Source organism: Neofelis nebulosa, chromosome X (genome assembly GCF_028018385.1).
Source record: "Neofelis nebulosa isolate mNeoNeb1 chromosome X, mNeoNeb1.pri, whole genome shotgun sequence".
NCBI lineage: Eukaryota > Metazoa > Chordata > Mammalia > Carnivora > Felidae > Neofelis > Neofelis nebulosa.
In genome coordinates this window covers 123,769,176-123,785,850 of record NC_080800.1, presented here as the reverse complement: position 1 = coordinate 123,785,850, position 16,675 = coordinate 123,769,176, and the positions used below count along the sequence as shown (strand labels likewise).

General features: G+C 48.0%; 1 protein-coding gene across 8 annotated transcripts in view; it reads right to left on the bottom strand.

Annotated features, from left to right (window-relative positions):
* The window catches only part of MTMR1 (myotubularin related protein 1), a 63,217-nt gene that overhangs the window by 22,471 nt on the left and 24,071 nt on the right, over window positions 1–16,675 (bottom strand). For all 8 annotated transcript variants that reach the window (XM_058713676.1, XM_058713672.1, XM_058713673.1 and 5 more), the window contains 6 exons: window positions 15,941–16,035; window positions 15,201–15,308; window positions 12,588–12,689; window positions 12,184–12,267; window positions 10,994–11,143; window positions 9,872–10,060 (listed from right to left, as the gene is read on the bottom strand). In XM_058713676.1, coding sequence (XP_058569659.1) covers window positions 9,872–10,060; window positions 10,994–11,143; window positions 12,184–12,267; window positions 12,588–12,689; window positions 15,201–15,308; window positions 15,941–16,035 — 728 coding nt within the window. The remainder of the gene's footprint in view (window positions 1–9,871; window positions 10,061–10,993; window positions 11,144–12,183; window positions 12,268–12,587; window positions 12,690–15,200; window positions 15,309–15,940; window positions 16,036–16,675) is intronic.

Genomic DNA, 16,675 nt, shown 5'->3' with positions numbered 1-16,675 from the left:
AGACAATCACTCGAATCTCTGCCTCATCATCCCATGGCATTCCCCTTGGGTCTGTCTCTCCTCTTCTACTAAGGACCCCCACTCAGACTGGATTAGGACCCACCTGTGAATGAGGCCACATTCACAGGTACCAGGAGTTAGGGCCTCAGCATATTTTTTTATGGAGACACGATTCAACCCATAACAATCGTCCATCACCCATCATCAGTTTCTAAGCCATTAACAACTGGATCCTACTCTAGGTAAGTTAGATTTTTAAGGGTTCTCTTAGTGCTATCTGTCTGAACAGAGAAAGGTTGTACTACCGCAACATTTCCGTATAATCAAACTATTTGTAAATCTCAAAACAGGGAAGTTTAAGCCACTGAAAGGAGAATGCAAATGAAACAAAAGTGGGGGATATGGCTGGCTCTTTGGTAATCTCCTAACAAAATCTGGCCTATAGTTAGCTTATATTCAACATTCAAAATCCATCCATGATGGGAATGTCGAGATATTGAAACCCTAATATATTGCCGGTGGGAATTAAAACTGTGCAGTCTCTGTGGGAAAAAGTTTGGTGGCTCCTCAAATTTAAACACAGAATTACCACGTAACCCAGCGGTTCCACTCCCACCGAAGACAGGTACTGCAACAAAAACCTGTACGTGAAACACCACAGCGGCGCTATTCACCATAGCCAAAACTTGGAAGCAAGCCAAATGTGCATCAGTGGGTGAATGGATCAATGAAAGGTGGTCTCTGCATACCGTGGAACATCACACAGCGACACAGAGGAATGAAATACCTTAAAAACATTACACTGACTGAAAGAATCCGGGCCCCAAAGACCACATATTGTAGGATTCCATTTATATGAAAGGTCCAAAACAAGGAAATCTATACAGGCAGGAAGTCAATACGCAGTTGACAGGGGCTGGGGGGAGGGGAGAATGGGCAGCAGCTGCCAGTGGGCACAGGGTTTCTATTCGGGTCTATGAAAGCATTCTGGGGTTAGACAGTGGGGACTGTCACACAAAACTGTGACTATTATCAGAAATCATTGAATTGTGAACTCTGGAATGGTTAAAATAGCCTGAGTAACAGTATAGGAACTTTATCTCCAAAACACATCATAAGTGCATCTGTGAACCCAAAGACCACATTCTTCAGTTAGGCTCCAACCACCATCTGAGCAGGTATTACGCCTGGCCTGGAACGAAATGCTGGGGTGACAATTATGAACAAGCAGAGACCCTGGTCCTCCAGGCACTCAAAATCCGGCAGGGTACGCAGGTGAGGAGAGGGCACATGCAGCACAGGGAGGCAAGTGCTTTGCTGCTGGAGAGCACAGGGTACACTGGGCATGCACGGCCAGGCCCGAGAGGCTCCCAGGGGGACAGAAGAAAACACAAGTCAGGAAAGCTTTGCCGTGTGGAGGAAGGTCAAGAATACACAGGGCAGAGGGGCCATGGTGTGTGGATGCCCAGAGATGGGGGAGGACACGGCTTCCCGAGATGCAGGCAAGTTCAGCTGAGAGGACCCCACGGCAGTGGGGAGAGCAGCATGAGACTCGGCCCAGGGCTGGATGGCATTGGCAAGGGGAGGGCCAGACTGCACACAAGTGTGGGGAGGGTACCACCAGACTTGCGCTGTGGAGTCCGCACTGACTGCGCTGGGTGAAAGGGCCTGGAGGAGGCTGGGACCCCCACGGGTAGACCAGCTCAGAGATGGGCACTCATGTGGCTGAGAGAATCCCGGTGCAAGCAGCAGGGCAGACAGACGCACCTGACTGGAGATATTTAGGGGGCAACAGAAGTAAGTAGGACATGAGGAGGCCGGGACACCGATGGCTCCAGGCTGGGTGACCCAAGAGTTGGTGAAACCATTTCCTGAGATACAGACTATTACAGAACAGATCGAGCATTCAGCTGTGTGTGTAGTGAACGTAAGATGCCTGGGAGAAATGTAAGTAGAAGAGTCTGCGGGCAGCAGGTCTGGAGCTCAGAAGACAGGTCTGAGCTGTGGCCAGCAATTCAAAGTCACGGGCATTTGCAGGATACTGGAGGACAGGGGACTGGCATGTTTAAGGACATGCATCCAAGGACAGCGTGTAAGCGAAGACAGAAGCATAGGCCAGAAGCCTGAAGAAGGCCAACATTTAAGGCACATAAAACAAAAGGGATGGAGAAGAGCAGCCAGAGACCAGAGGAAAAAGAAAAAGGGAACAAGTACTGAACTATGTCAAAAGGTTGAGAAGGCAAGGAAAATAAGAGCTGGAAAATATGCACTGGATTTTGTGATGAGGAAGTACTGGGTGAGCACAGAGACGGGATGAGCTAGTCTCACGGCGTGAGGGGCAAGTGAGCGATGGGGCAGCAAGAAAACCCCTCCAAGACGTCCATGTGTAAAGGGCAAGAAAATGGCAGTGCCAGCTGGAAGGGGACAGTGACAGTGGTTGGAGAGCTTATCTGTGTAGATGGGAAAGGCTTCATGGCAAGGAGGGCAGAGAGGAAGGCACCCCTCCACCATTACAGGAGGCTTCCATGGTTGGCAGTACAAGGTAGTTTCTGGATACGGTGGCAGGAGGGGAGAGTGGTCCTGAGGGTTGGTTTGTCCTCTGTACAGAAGGGCAAGGTTAGGGGGCGCCTGGGTGGCTCAGTCAGTTAAGCGTCCGACTTCGGCTCAGGTCATGATCTCGCAGTTCGTGTGTTCGAGCCCTGGATCGAACTGTCTGTGCAGACAGCTCAGAGCCTGGAGCCTCCTTTCAGAGTCTGCGTCTCCCTCTCTCTCTGCCCCTCCCCCGCTCACCCTCTGTCTCTCTCAAAAATAAATAAAAATGTTAAAAAATTTTTTAAAAAAAGAAGAAGGGCAATGTTAGCTGCCGAGATGAATGGGGTGGGGCAGGGTCATGTATTAGAAAAGAGTCATAAATGGGCTGAAGTGGTCTCTGGAGAGCCTAGGGGATCGGGAGGAGGGACTTCCAAGCACCACCGAGGGCCTCAGAGGCTGGAGAATTCCAGCGTGAATCTGGAGTGGTTCCAACCTGCACATTGTGAGCCTCTGTTCTCACGGCACATTCAGCAGTCTGGGGTGCTGGCAGGACAAAGACGGGCAGGAGAACTAAACTGGGCCGGGTGGGGTGCCAAAGGGCTAGTGGGCCAAGGTGTTGGCCGGAGGACAGTAGGCAGGACAGCCTAAGGAGGCCAGGGCTGAGAGGGAGCCAGGGGGCTCTAGGGACAGGCTGTGGAACAACCTGGCACAAGAGGCTGAGGTCCGAGAAGACAGGCTGCATCTAAAAAGTCAGAAGGCAAGTCGTTCCGGGGAAGACAGGACTGCAGGTGGCTGGCTGAAAGCCCAGACACGGACATGGGAGCAGGTGCTAAGTAGGAGATAAAGTTTGCAAGTGGCAAATGTGACTGGCAGGAAAAGAATTTCATATATTTGGATGCCAGCTATACTTCAAGTTATTCCACAGAATTATAGGAGACGCTTTCGCTTCAAGGAAACACTTTGGAACACCCACTATGGACAAAGCAGTCTGGAGCACAGCCCTGCCTCCATGACATAATCATCTTTTCTTAAAAAAATAACCTAAGCATCCAATGAAAATACTGCCGGTTAAGGTAGTAACAGCATAGAATGGAGGTTAAAGGCACAGGCTTTGGCGGTAGGGGAAATGAGCTTGTAATCCCAGCTCTGCCACCCAGATGGTTATAGGGTCCTCCCCATTTCTCTGCACCCCAACTTTCCCACCTGTGAAACCTTCAAAGCACCGCTATGCAAATTAAATGCCAATTAAATGAAGTAAAACCAGTTACAGTAATGCTAATCCACGCAAGGCTTAGTGCTTCCCACCCCACAAGATTCTTAAGCACTACGACGTGATGACCTCATCGAGCACCTTCCATGTTCGTAGCCCTGCACCAGGTGGAGGTACTGGACCCAGTCCCCGCCTGACAGAGCCCAGAGGCCCGGGGAGGCCACTCTGTGAGGTGGTGTGCTGGGCTCAAGCTGATCCAGCACTTCAGCACGGAGGAAGCACGTGCTAAGGAGGAGAACCAGGAGAAGCTTTTTAAAGGCAATTTGTTGCCCAGAAACCGATTACTAAAGACACAAATAAGACAAATGAAAATCAGGAAATGGCCTTATGGAAGAAAATGGACGCAGAGAACAGGCATCTGGAGGTCTTGACATGGAAAGGGAGGGAGGCTGAGAAGGGGTCCCACCTGTACCCCAGAACGAACAGGGGGAGGGGTTTCAGAGCATTCCGGAAGACTAGACTTTGCTGACCAGACCTCCCTGTATAGGGGCAAAGCAGGGTTCTGGGGAGAAGCCGGAGATGTTGGGACGCTGTTACCCACCGGCCCCAAGGCCAAGCTGACAGCAGTGGCAGCAGCGTCATCCCCAGCCCTCACGAGAAAGAGAAACACAAACACCCCTGGGGAGCAGCCAGCTGAAGGATGGACTCAAGTTTCTCTGGTTTCAGACCAGCTGGCCCGCACTTGGTGATGGCCTAGCAGGCTGTCAGCCCAACCGTCTGCCCATCCTCCTCAGCAGGGAGGGCTCCTGCGTGACAGACCGGAAGCCTCCTAGAGGGCAGGCAACTGCCAAAGGCCAAAGGCATGAAGTGGCGGGACAGGGTCCCCACGCCCTGAGACTGCAGAGTCCACACATCTCTCTCCAAGTGTGGGCTGCATATTTGCATCCCCCAAATCCATGCACTGAAGCCCTAATCCTCAAAATGATGGTGTGAGAAGGTGCGGCCTTTGGGAGGGGATCGGGTGGTGACGGGGGAGCCCTCATGAAGGCATCAGTGCTCTTTTAAGAGACAGAAGAGAGAGTGCCTCTTTCTGCTCTCGGCAGTGTGAAGACATAGTGAAAAGGTGGCTATCTACAAGTCAGGCAGATACTGAGTCTGCTATTACCATGACCTTGGACTTCCCAGAATCCAGAGCTGTGAGAGAAGAAATGTCTGTTGTTCATAGGCCACCCAGCCTACGATATTTTGTTGGAGCACTCTGAGCTAAGACTCCTCTCACTCCCAGTTCTCCTGCTGGACACTCCTCCTTTCCTGGCATCTAGGACGGGCCGCTCCTTCCCTCCTTGGGGTCTCCTCCCACCACTTGAAACACCCCTTCCTCCCTTAATCCGTCTCCTGTCCTCCACAGATGGCTTGCACAACCTGGACTCCTTTGGTGGCCTCACCCCTGCCCGCCCCCAGCCTGTAACCACCACCTAGCATGCTACTGGGCCCCAACCCTAACGTTCAACCTGACCTTTTGCTGAGCTCCACAGCATTCTCTTCCCCACACAAGCTCCACAAATGCAACAGTTAAAACTAAATTCCTTCCCCCCATTTTCACTCTCTCAAGAAACAATCAGACTTCAAAACCCTTTGGTGACATCACAGTGGTTCCACAATGGAGTCTGGACTTTTGAAATTAACATACAATGTGACCTGTCATCAGATCCCCTACATGGCAACTATCCACTGAGAGATGAACCCAACCCGACCCACCGACCCCTCCCTCGTTCCAGCCATGGAGCAGCTATTGTGTCCTAGCTGGGTTCTGGGGGTCCTCACAACAGTCCCTTCCCTGCCACCATGGACCCAACAGCCCAGCTGCTAGCTATGCACTGAGTGAGGAAGTGCTACCGTGCTCAGAGCTACAAAATGTGCCAGGCGCCACAGCGCAGGGGGAGCTCCGCTCATCTGGAAAGACCTCCCCGAGGAAGTGACACTTGAAGTGTCATCTCAAGGATGGGGGAGTGCTTAGCTGTGGGGGCGAAGGCTCTGAGGGGACACTGGGACCCACTATGGGAACTGAAAGCAGCAGCACACAGGGGGGATGTGGCCCTGGGAGCCATGGAGATAGCAAGGAAGGGCCGGGCTGGGGGAGGGCTTGCAAGGCCCCGTTCAGGAAGTAGATGTCGCTGCCTCCACGTTATGAGACTGTGCGACACACTGAGAGCCGGACACTGAGAAGATCACTCTGGCCATGATATGGACACCACACTGCAGGGAACCCCTACACAACACTCGCAAACCACATCTCGCAGCATATGAAGGAGATTGGACACCATGACCGAGGGGGATTGACTCCAGGAACGTAAGGGGGTTGTACGAGTTTCCTAGGGCTGCACCAAGGTACCACAAACTAGGGGGCACAAAACAACACAGACTTATTCCCTCACACTTCCGGAGGCTAGAGGTCCGAGATCAATGTGTGTGGCAGGCTTGCTTCCCTCTGGAGGCTCTGAGGGACACTGTTGCACACCTTGCTCCGGGCTTTTGGTGGCAATGCTTGGTGCCACTCGGCATGCAGCTGCGGTGCTCCCATCTCTGTTCGGTCGTCACATGGCCACCTTCCCTGTCTGTGTCTGTCTCTATGTGGCCTTCTTACAAGGATGCCAGTCACTGGATTTAGGCACCCCCCCTCCTCCAGTATGACCTCATCTTCACTAATTGCACATACAAAGACCTTATTTCCAAATAAGGTCACATTCTGAGGTTCCAAATGAACATGAACTTTTGGGTGACACTATTCAACCCACTACAATGGTCAATATACAAAAGCCAGTCGGCATAATACACCAGAGTACTAAAATGAAGAAGAAAAAAAAACACTATCATCTCGATACAGGAAAGGTCTTTGAAAATCCAATACCTTTCGTGATAAAACCACTCAAACAACTAACAACAGAAAGGAAGTTCCTTAACCCAGTAAGGGCATGTTGAAAAACCCACAGCTGATACACCCAATGATGAAAGACTGAAAGCTTTCCCCCTAAGATTAGGAACAAGACAAGGCTGACTACGTGCACCCCCTCTATCCAACATGGTACTAGACAGAGGTTCTTGCCGGGAAATTAGGCACGAAGAAGAAATAAAAGGCATCCAGATCGGAAAGGAAGAAGTAAAGCATCTCTGCTTGCAGGTGACATGATATTACATGCAGAAGAGTTAACCAGGACCTAGACAGATAAATGTCCTTGCTCACTTCTGAGACACCACACCACTACAGTTAAAATCATCGTAGACATGCGGTTTGCTGTCCTGCTTCCGTGTCTTCCACGTGACATCACACACAGCGGGCCGCCCTTGCTCTCTTGGATGTTTAGAAGAGTGCCTCTGTGAGTACAGAATTTCTCGGCCTTCTCGTTGCCCTGGGATAGTGCTGCGACATCACAGACAGGTGGAAAGATGGACGGGGTTAATGACGCACCAGTTAAGGGAGCATGGGGAGCTAATTATGAATGACCCCCTGTGGGAGGCTGAAAAATACTCCCTCCCACCCCCGGATATCTACATCAAATCCTGGGTGATTGTGAATGTGACCTCTTTTAGAAAAAGGGTCTTTGACTCATAAAGTCAAGGATCTTGAGATGAAGAGACCATCTGGATTATCTTGGGCGAACCCTAAAAGCCATCAAAGGTACCCTCAGAAGACAGAGGGGGGAAGACACAGACATGTGGATGAGAAGCCCCTGTGAGAGCCGAGGGAGAGATGGATGCACTGTGGCTACACACACAGAGCAGCCTCCAGGGGCTGGAAGGGGCAAGGAACAGACTCTCCCCTGAAGCCCTTAAGAGGGATCACAGCCCCGGCAGCTTGCAGACTTCTGTCCTCTCGGACTGTGAGAGAAGAAACTTGTGTTGTTGTAAACCACCCAGGTGTTTGTGCTAATATGCACAGGGCCGCGGGCAACTCCTCTCCTGCCCATCTCCTTCCCCGGCCCGTTCCTCTGCCAGTCTTGTCCATATCCATAACTGGCACCACCAGTCATCCACCCCCCCCCTGCCCCCCGGCCATACAACTGGGGTGGCAAGCTCATGGGCATCACGTACTGTGGCCGCTACACACATCCTTCTCAGTTTTCATGCTTACGTCTCCCATCTTGCAGAAGACGTGCCTGGGGCTTACGGCGAGGTTAGTAACCTGGCCAGGGTGCAAGGGCACCAAGGGCAGAGCCTGGAGGAAAAGCCAAGCAAAACGGATTGGGAAGGCAAGGGTTCTCATGGCTCCACCTCTCAGGCCAATTTGGACACACTGAAGCCATTACCTGGGGGATGGCTGAGCAAAGATGTCAACCAGGCAAGTGGATGGAAATGCTGTCATGACTTCAGGAGGGATCAGGGTGAGATGGAAATCCGGTGTCAAATTCAACATACAGAGGGTGTCTGGAGTCACGGCATCGGAGAAAAAGGCCCCGGGGAGATGGTGAAAAGTAGAAAAGGGGAGCCCGTATGGAGTTCAGGAAGCACCACCATTTGGAGGTTAGGAACGGGGGGAGGGGCTAGTGAAGGAGACTGAGCAGCCCAGGCTGGAGAGAGATCCAGGGGCCGAGATGTCACGAAGGCCAAGCGGACAGAGCATTTTCCTCTGAGGTCAGGAATGGGGATGGCTAACACGAACCCAAATGCCCTCTCTGGGACAGGCCCTGTCCCAAGGCCATTTACAGCACTTCCTTCACGTTGACTCCAGGAAGTAGGCGTACCACCAGTCTCATTTTAGAGACGAGGCAATTGTGGTCTAGAGGGATGAAGTCGCTGCCCAGGGTCATGAAGCAAATAACCGTGCTCCTTTGACCCTCCCTCAGAGCACGCTTTATGTTCTCCATGCCACACTGGATGCCACTTGGCACACTACGTGACTGCTTGCTCAGCGTCTCTCCCCAGTGCCTAGCAAGCCCTGACACACAGCAGGCACCCAAGGACTGAGGCAAAATGCCATGTCCGATGCCCTGTTTGACCTACAAAGGAGAAGGTAATGGCTTCTCTCAAGAGTGAGCAGAGGAGGCATGAGGTAGGGGTTTTGGAGATCATGGTCAATGACAGAATAATCACCGTAGCAAGAACCGGCACAGACTGCCAAGAGAAAGACACTCCCAAGCACTGCTGAGGGGACACAGGCTGGGCATGGGGTTGGTGACCACACCCTCAGACCTCTTCCTTCATGCCAGTCTCGTGAGCGACGTGCTCTGCAACACTGTTAGATAGGGACCCGCGCCCGTCTCTTCTCACCTACCACCAAAGCCACTCAAACGCCTCCTCCTCCGTGAAGCCTTGTCCAACTTCACAAGCAGGGCTAGCCAGGCCCTCTCCTGGCCCCCCTGCATGTTGAGCTGACACCTCCTATGATACAGCACCTCGCCTGGTCCACCTTCGTATTCCCCAGCACCTGGCCCTAGTAGGTGCTCATTACACGTCTGTTACCCAAGCGTCATTTCACAAGTAAGCATGAGACGGTAAGGGCTGTCGCCACCTTCCTGATCCCTGAAAGCACTTACAGAGAGGGCCAAGTCCTCTGACTGCCAGATGTATGCCTGCAGTAACACACTGTCAGAAAGTCATTCTTGGGCAACAGAAATGACGCGGTTGAGAGCCTTCCCTACTTGGAGGCCAGGTGCTGGAGGCGTGGTCTTATAGCTGTGCCTGGGTATGAAGGATCCTGCCCCCTTTGGCTGGTGGTGATCAAATGGCAGCTGTGTGCACATGCCACTGCCGCATATGATTTATGGAAACTTTGTGTATTTGCCCGGTTGGACACAGGTGACCGTGTTCTAACAGAGACCACATATGTCACAGGTTAAAGGGACTTCTAGCGGCCTCACCATCATTTCACTAAAACTTGATTCTTTAGGTGGTAATTCGCTTTCTGGGTCTTTGCTGACCTAGTGGAGCCGACAGGATTGTGGAGAAGCCATGAAAGAGACCCCACATGTAGGCCCACAGGCCACATAGCAGGGATGAACAGCTATGGGCTGCTCCGATGGAGCCCACCTTCAGGTGGGGAGGAACTCAGCAGTCTGACTGAACCGCAAAACAATCTATGGCCACTGCATTAAGAAAAGATCCACCGTTTCTGCAAGTTTGTTGAGAGTGTACCTTGTTGGTATCAGCGACGCTGTTTTGTCGGGCATCGAAGATGATAAGTTTGTGAGACTGTGCATTAGCATCCATTATTGTTTGCAAGTATTTTTCATCTTCTTTGCAGCGTTTATCATTGGGACCCACAAGTGGCTGGCTGCAACGGGTAATTGTTGCCTGACTTTCTGGATGAATCCATGATAACACCTGGTGTTTATAAGCAACAAACATTAGTACAGTTCCCCTGATCACCCTGATTCCCCTGTTCCCCGATCACCACGCCTTAAAAATAAGTTCTCTCTTCAAGCACAGCTTCTTCTGCGTACTTTTCTCAAACATGATGGGTAAAACCAAGCACAGCATGATAGTGGCCATGGAACTCACTGTTTTTGAGTCAGGTTGGAAGGAGTCTGACTCGATAAGCTCCAAAAATCCCCTTCCACCACTAAAATTGTATTCTACGAAAAACAAACTAAGTCCAACTATAACTAATGTCAAGCCCCACTCCTATTTGAATGATTAGTTTTATTTTGTCTCCTAATTTAAAAACATCTCTGTATCTTAACCATCACATATGTGGCAGGATGAGGGCAAAGTGAAGACGGTCCCTTACAGGATCTGAAACTATGCCCCCAAACCTCCCATTTTCCTTAAGCGGCCAAGAGACTCGAGATTATACCCGACCACAAATGCTAAGTTCAAAAACGTTCACTTCCTCCTTGATTATGGTGAGAGGGTCACAGGTGTGTATACATATGTTCGATCTCATCAAGCTGTACATGTGCAGGTTTTTGTATATCAATTATACCTCAATAAAACTGGTTAAAACAATTCACCCCCTGCTGGCTCCTATGTCTACTTTTGTAATGATGTCCCTGTTGTGCAGCTATAGTATTCCACTTAGCATCTAAGAAAGCGTATTTGCTCTAAGAGGACTCATGGAAACCAGAGATGCACACAGTCTCAACGCAAGAGCACGCTTTCTTGCCACTCCTTCCTCATTTGCAGCTGCCTTTTGAGGTTTTTCAGCTGAGTTTTCCACTTTCTATTTTGTTCACTAGAGTTTTTCTGTCTTGTTCTTTCCATGTGAGATCTCATACAGTGTGTGTTTGTGCCTGAGTGGTGATGTTTATCACTTACGGGGACTCTGCCTTTTGCTCGAAAGGCCGCCACTTTTGAAAGGTCATCATCTTTTACACTAGTTGGCACCACAATGACAGCAGGATAGGTGTCGCAGAGCTCATAGCTACTGTTCACTTTGGATATTTTCCAGCTCTCATTTGGCAAGCCCTGTAGCACATTAGAGAAGGCAGGGGAGGGGGGGAACAAACTTTTACACTTTCAAAAAGTACTAGGCATGAACCACATCCATTTCTTATTTTCCCCTAAAATCCATTTATAATTTGTTGTTCATTGCTACTTAAAAGTTTAAATATATATTTATCTAACATAATCCATTTCTTACCCATGTTTAAAAATGTAATGAAACAGAAGAATTTCTAAACATATTTTAAAATGGAAATTATATACTAGAATCGAATCCCATATATATTTCTTGTTGTGTTTTCTTTTTCTTAAAAGTCTATTTATGTATTTTGAGAGAGAGAGAGACAGCATGAGCAGGGGAGGAGAAAAGAGACGGAGAGAGAGAATCCCCAATATGGGGCTCAAACTCACGAAACCGTGAGATCATGACTGAGCTGAAACCAGGGGTTGGACACTCAACCAAGTGAACCACCCAGGTGCCCCTCTTGTTGTATTTTCTATATAGAATGAGGATGGTGTTGTCTTTGAAAAACCCATGAAAGTTGTTTAGGAAACAACATGTACATGAACATGTACAGAATCTTTTTACAAACATCTATAAAATAAGTAATGTAAACCACCATGCCAAATATACAGTGGGGGCAAAGATTAAATGTCATGCAAACAGTCTAAGAATATCTTGAAACGGACAATGCACTGAAAACTACATAGGTATAGGAACACCACAGCATACTGATGTAGTCAGGCCACACACATCATCTGATTTAAGCCATTGGTTTGATCCTTACTCATCAACTCATCACCAGAGTATGTAATAAAACCCACCCCAGCCAATTTGCTTTGTAAACCCCTGTGCTTGTACTCCACTCGGCCTCTGGAAAAAGGACGAAGAGCAGCATAACGAAAGGTGTGGCATCGGGAGAATGAAGAGCCTACAGGCTAAGTGAGTCACATACACAACCTGTTTCAAATGGTTTCTTCTCTGCCACATTCCTAACCTCTGAGAAAAGGAAAAAAAAAAAGCTCCACCCACTATTTTCGGTTCGATAAGCATCATACTTTACCTGTCTCTTATATTCAGATACAGGATCATAAACTTTCCATCCGTTTATCGGAAATTTTTCTTTGTAGTTGAATGCAAAGAGAGTCTGGATACAATACAAAATATACATGTTGATATTTCTCTGCTATATCATATATCCAATACTAAACCTGTTCATTCAGCTCATAGCTGAATAGATTAAGATTTCTACTTTAACCTATAAATTTTGAAGCAACAAGTTGGCAGTTTTCTTAATCGTTACACAGAAGTTACACAGAACTGACAAATTTTAAATATCCTGGTATTAGTTACAAACAGAGAAAAATGAGATGAAAGAAACCTCTGAAAAAAAGGAAAAATTAAACATGACTTTTGGACACCCACCCCCCAAATGCATGCAAAAATGGTTTATTTGGGTGTACTTACCTGCCCATTAGAAAGAGGAAATGCGTGTTTGTTGAGGTTCTCAAATATCCCAAGTTTACTCTGTTCTTCCTGTTTATAAGCAAGTCGCAAGTTCCTCATATCCTATTAAACAATTAGCAAAACTCATTTATTCAACATTTATTGAGTATCTACGAGGCAGCCACCATGCTATAATGAGATTAATCATGTTAGATATTGCTTCTACTAACAAAAGCCAATGAACAGAAACACTCCCCACAAGATAAAAGCAACTGTGCAAACTGGAATAAACGGGACATGTTGGGGAAAGAACTCATCCAGATGGAACCAAGAAGGCGGCTCGTGCCTGGAAGATGTGCGACCGGGTCCTGTGCACTTACTGCTAAAGCTGTGCCCCAGAATCATCAGCTTTTAGCTGCCCGAAGAGTCGATTACAGATTTTGCACCATCCATACACCAGAAAGACACCAGAGGTACTCATAGCAAGGACTCTATGTCACATAAAGACTATGTCCCTCGGTGCACTCCTTACAGAAATTATAATGCCATTTCTCAAAATCACAGTTTCTTAAATGCCCCACCATGCAAGCTGCTGGCCGCGGGCCTGAATGCAAGCCCACAGGAGCACTCCTAGTGATGTGGCTCCGACTTTTCCCCAAGACTGCTTTGAACAGGACCCCCTGACCTTTTCAAACCTATGCCATTGATTAAACACAAAAATCTCAGTCTTCTTTAACATTACATGTAATTCGAAGATAAATATGACCACAAAGAAATTACGAGCAAGAGCAATTTGGGAAGTGATGAGGTTATTGTCGCAATGTTACTTCTAACAGAGAAGAAGGGAAAGAACTAAAATGTCCCTCAACAGGGTCTGGCTAAATAACCTATAGTACTGCTAAGGGAATACTGAAGAGATGTTAAAAACCAGAAGCAGTTCTTTCTGTACTGATGCTGAGGGCTTCCAAGACATATTGTTAAGGGGGAAAAGAAAGGGACAGAACGGTCCATGTAATATGCTACCATCTACATTTGTAAAGACCATACATACATGCTTGTGCACCCAGGATGTGCAGGGAAGTTGGAAACAGCGGGTGCCTGCACGGAGTGGAACAAGGTGGCTGGGGGTTGGGTGGACAGAGACTTACTCTTTCCTACACACACCTTTGGTACCTTTTGAATTGTGTACCACTTGTTAAAAAAGAAACAAACCCTACATCTTGCAATGCTCCCCGGCATGAGCTGAGAGGGCTGGGAGCGTGGCCCTAGTAATACTAGGCTGGAAAACATTTTAAAGCAGCTATCAGCAAATGCTCACCCCAGCCATGAAAACATCTTCTTTAAACAGCCACAAGGCACCTGCCTAAACAATGTAACTTCCTGGTGCACCCTCCCTCCAAGCTCCTCCCGCTACAGACGTGGTAGCTCATTGAGCTCTCTCGCTATTTAGGATTGCTGAGAGAGAAAAGCATTCTCAGCAAAGGAAAAAACGGTGCGAAGACTCCAAAGTGGCGGGGGTGGGGGTGGGGGTGGGGGTGGGGGGACGACAAGGTGGACGTGAGCAGCTAAAGGAACCGAGATGGCAAGAAGGAGGGTAGGGTGGTTGGAGAGGACACTGCAGACGGCAGTCATCCAGCTCAGACACATGGGCTTTGGGTAAATTTTCCCTCTAGCCTAAGGATGATGGCAAACTACTGGGGAGTTCTAAGAAGGGAAATGTCATGTTCCCAAAATGCAGGATCAAATCATCGCTCTGCTTTAAGTTGCACAACTGTTACACACATCTCCGCATGTGGAACCCCGGCCTGTTCTAGAAGGGCAAATGCAATTTGGCACAGGATAGCACAGCCATGTAGTGTCCATAGGGAGTCTAGTGTGCCAGCAGATTCATGATCTGCAAGAGTAAAGGATTCTTTGAAAAAGTGGGTTCAACTGCACTCTGGGGCCAACTGGAGGGAGCTGTCTTCAGAGACGTGATCGCAGCAAACAGATGGGCAGGTATGCAAACCCCGACTGTTGGAAGGGACCTTGGCGATGCTGCACAGGCTCTTTCCCAGTACTTTAGGTAGGGGCGTTAATAACGTGTGCCCCATGAGGTAAAGTATTAGGGAATAAAATATACCAGTTAAAGTGTTTCTTAAATGACCAGTCATCATTAAAGTAATCACACACATTTCTACTTAACCCAATGGAGGAAGGGTAGGAAACCAAACATAAGCACGGCTCAGGTGTAAGTGCTGACACTGTGTGTTTAATCACAGAATTTATGGAATACTGCTGTTCCTTCAGGAAGTCTTTGACCATCCTCTGTTTTGAAGGGTAGTGTTAAAACAACAAACTGAAAACAGTATTGATCTCTGCTTTTCACTTGGTTTCTCTGAAATGTAACAAATAACACCAGCAGTTACAGGACCGCATTTATCAGAACACTTCAACAGAAAAGAAGAGGTTTACTTAGACTGCTTACATAGTGGTAAGAATTAGCTGATACAAGTTGTGAAGAGGCCCCTGTCCAGAAAACACTGGAGTTACTAACAGTAGCAGTTAGTTTCACTGCCCAAAGACCTTGAAGAATGCGTCAGAAAAAGCTCCAAGCTGACCGCCCCCTCTGTTTCAGCCGTGTTTGTACAATACCTTGCACACGATCTCTATACCACAGGAATTGTCCCCGTGGCTCTGTGCTCCGATCTTCTCAACTCTGCTGATCACACCAAGGGGAACATCAAGAACAAAATTTGGGTCCTGGGTTGACAAATTAAAAGGAAGACCTATCATTGTCGGTCAGCAGCGCTTTCATACTTAAAGTATTCGCTGGGTTAAAACACACGTTTGTTTATGTCACATTTCCTCTTTGTCCCAACTACAAAACAAAAGTCTGATTTATAACCTGCTTTATGAAGTAGATGTTCAAGACTATAACTCAACGCCTCCCACCAGGTGTAAGTGATACTTTATTTTTTTGGGTTTTTTTATTTGTTTAATGTTTATTTATTTTTGAGAGACAGAGAGAGACAGAGCCTGAGCGGGGGGAGGGCAGAAAGAGGGACACACAGAATCCGAAGCGGGCTCCAGGCTCTGAGCTGTCAGCACAGGGCCCGATGCAAGACTTGAACCCACAAACCGTGAGATCATGACCTGAGCTGAAGTGGGATGCTTAACCGACTGAGCCACCCAGGCGCCCCTGTGACTGCTACTTTAATAGCATTTTTTCCCAGATGCACAATCTGTTTGCAAATGTGCACATGTTAAAACTTACCCTCCGGTCCTCTCAGGGTGATGGGATTTCAGGTTTCAGGGTTCTTTGTACTTTCTTCGTTATTGTTTACTTTGTTTTGAAGTGTCTTTAAAAATGAAATACCCCTTTAAAAACTTACCCTCTCCACACTTTTGAAGTACATCTTAAAGTCTGTCACTGTTAGGGTTCCAGTCACTGCTCCCACAAATGGACAAATGTACATGACGTCTTTCACTGAAAGAAAAAACCCAGAGTAGCAACTTCTGCCATAGACATGGGCTTCAATAAATCTTGAGCTTCCACGTATATATATTTGTGATGCCAGTTTTCTAGGAATTTTACATTTTTATTACATTAAATAACAACATAGCTAGTCTTCGTAAGAAAATTTCATTTTAGGGGTGCCTGGGTGGCTCAGTCGGTTGAGCGGCCGACTTCAGCTCAGGTCATGATCTCACGGTCCGTGAGTTCGAGTCCCGCGTCAGGCTTCGTGCTGACAGCTCAGAGCCTGGAGCCTGTTTCGGATTCTGTGTCTCCCTCTCTCTGACCCTCCCCCGTTCATGCTCTGTCTCTCTCTGTCTCAAAAATAAATAAATGTTTAAAAAAAAAAAAAGAAAGAAAGAAAATTTCATTTTGTAAAACAAAATTCTGATTTGTTTATTAGGGAGGCCCTTAAGTAAAGGGCCTCAAAATAAGTTACATTTTGTCATTGTTCTCCAGGTAGTTAACATTTTCCCTGAGTGATAAATTCATCATATTCAAAAACACATTAATTAAACTCTGAAGACCCTGGGCTGCTGTTTCATAAATTACTGCTACTGAGAGCTAATGCACCTGCAAAGGAAACTGTTTTACAGATGACAAAAACTAGAAC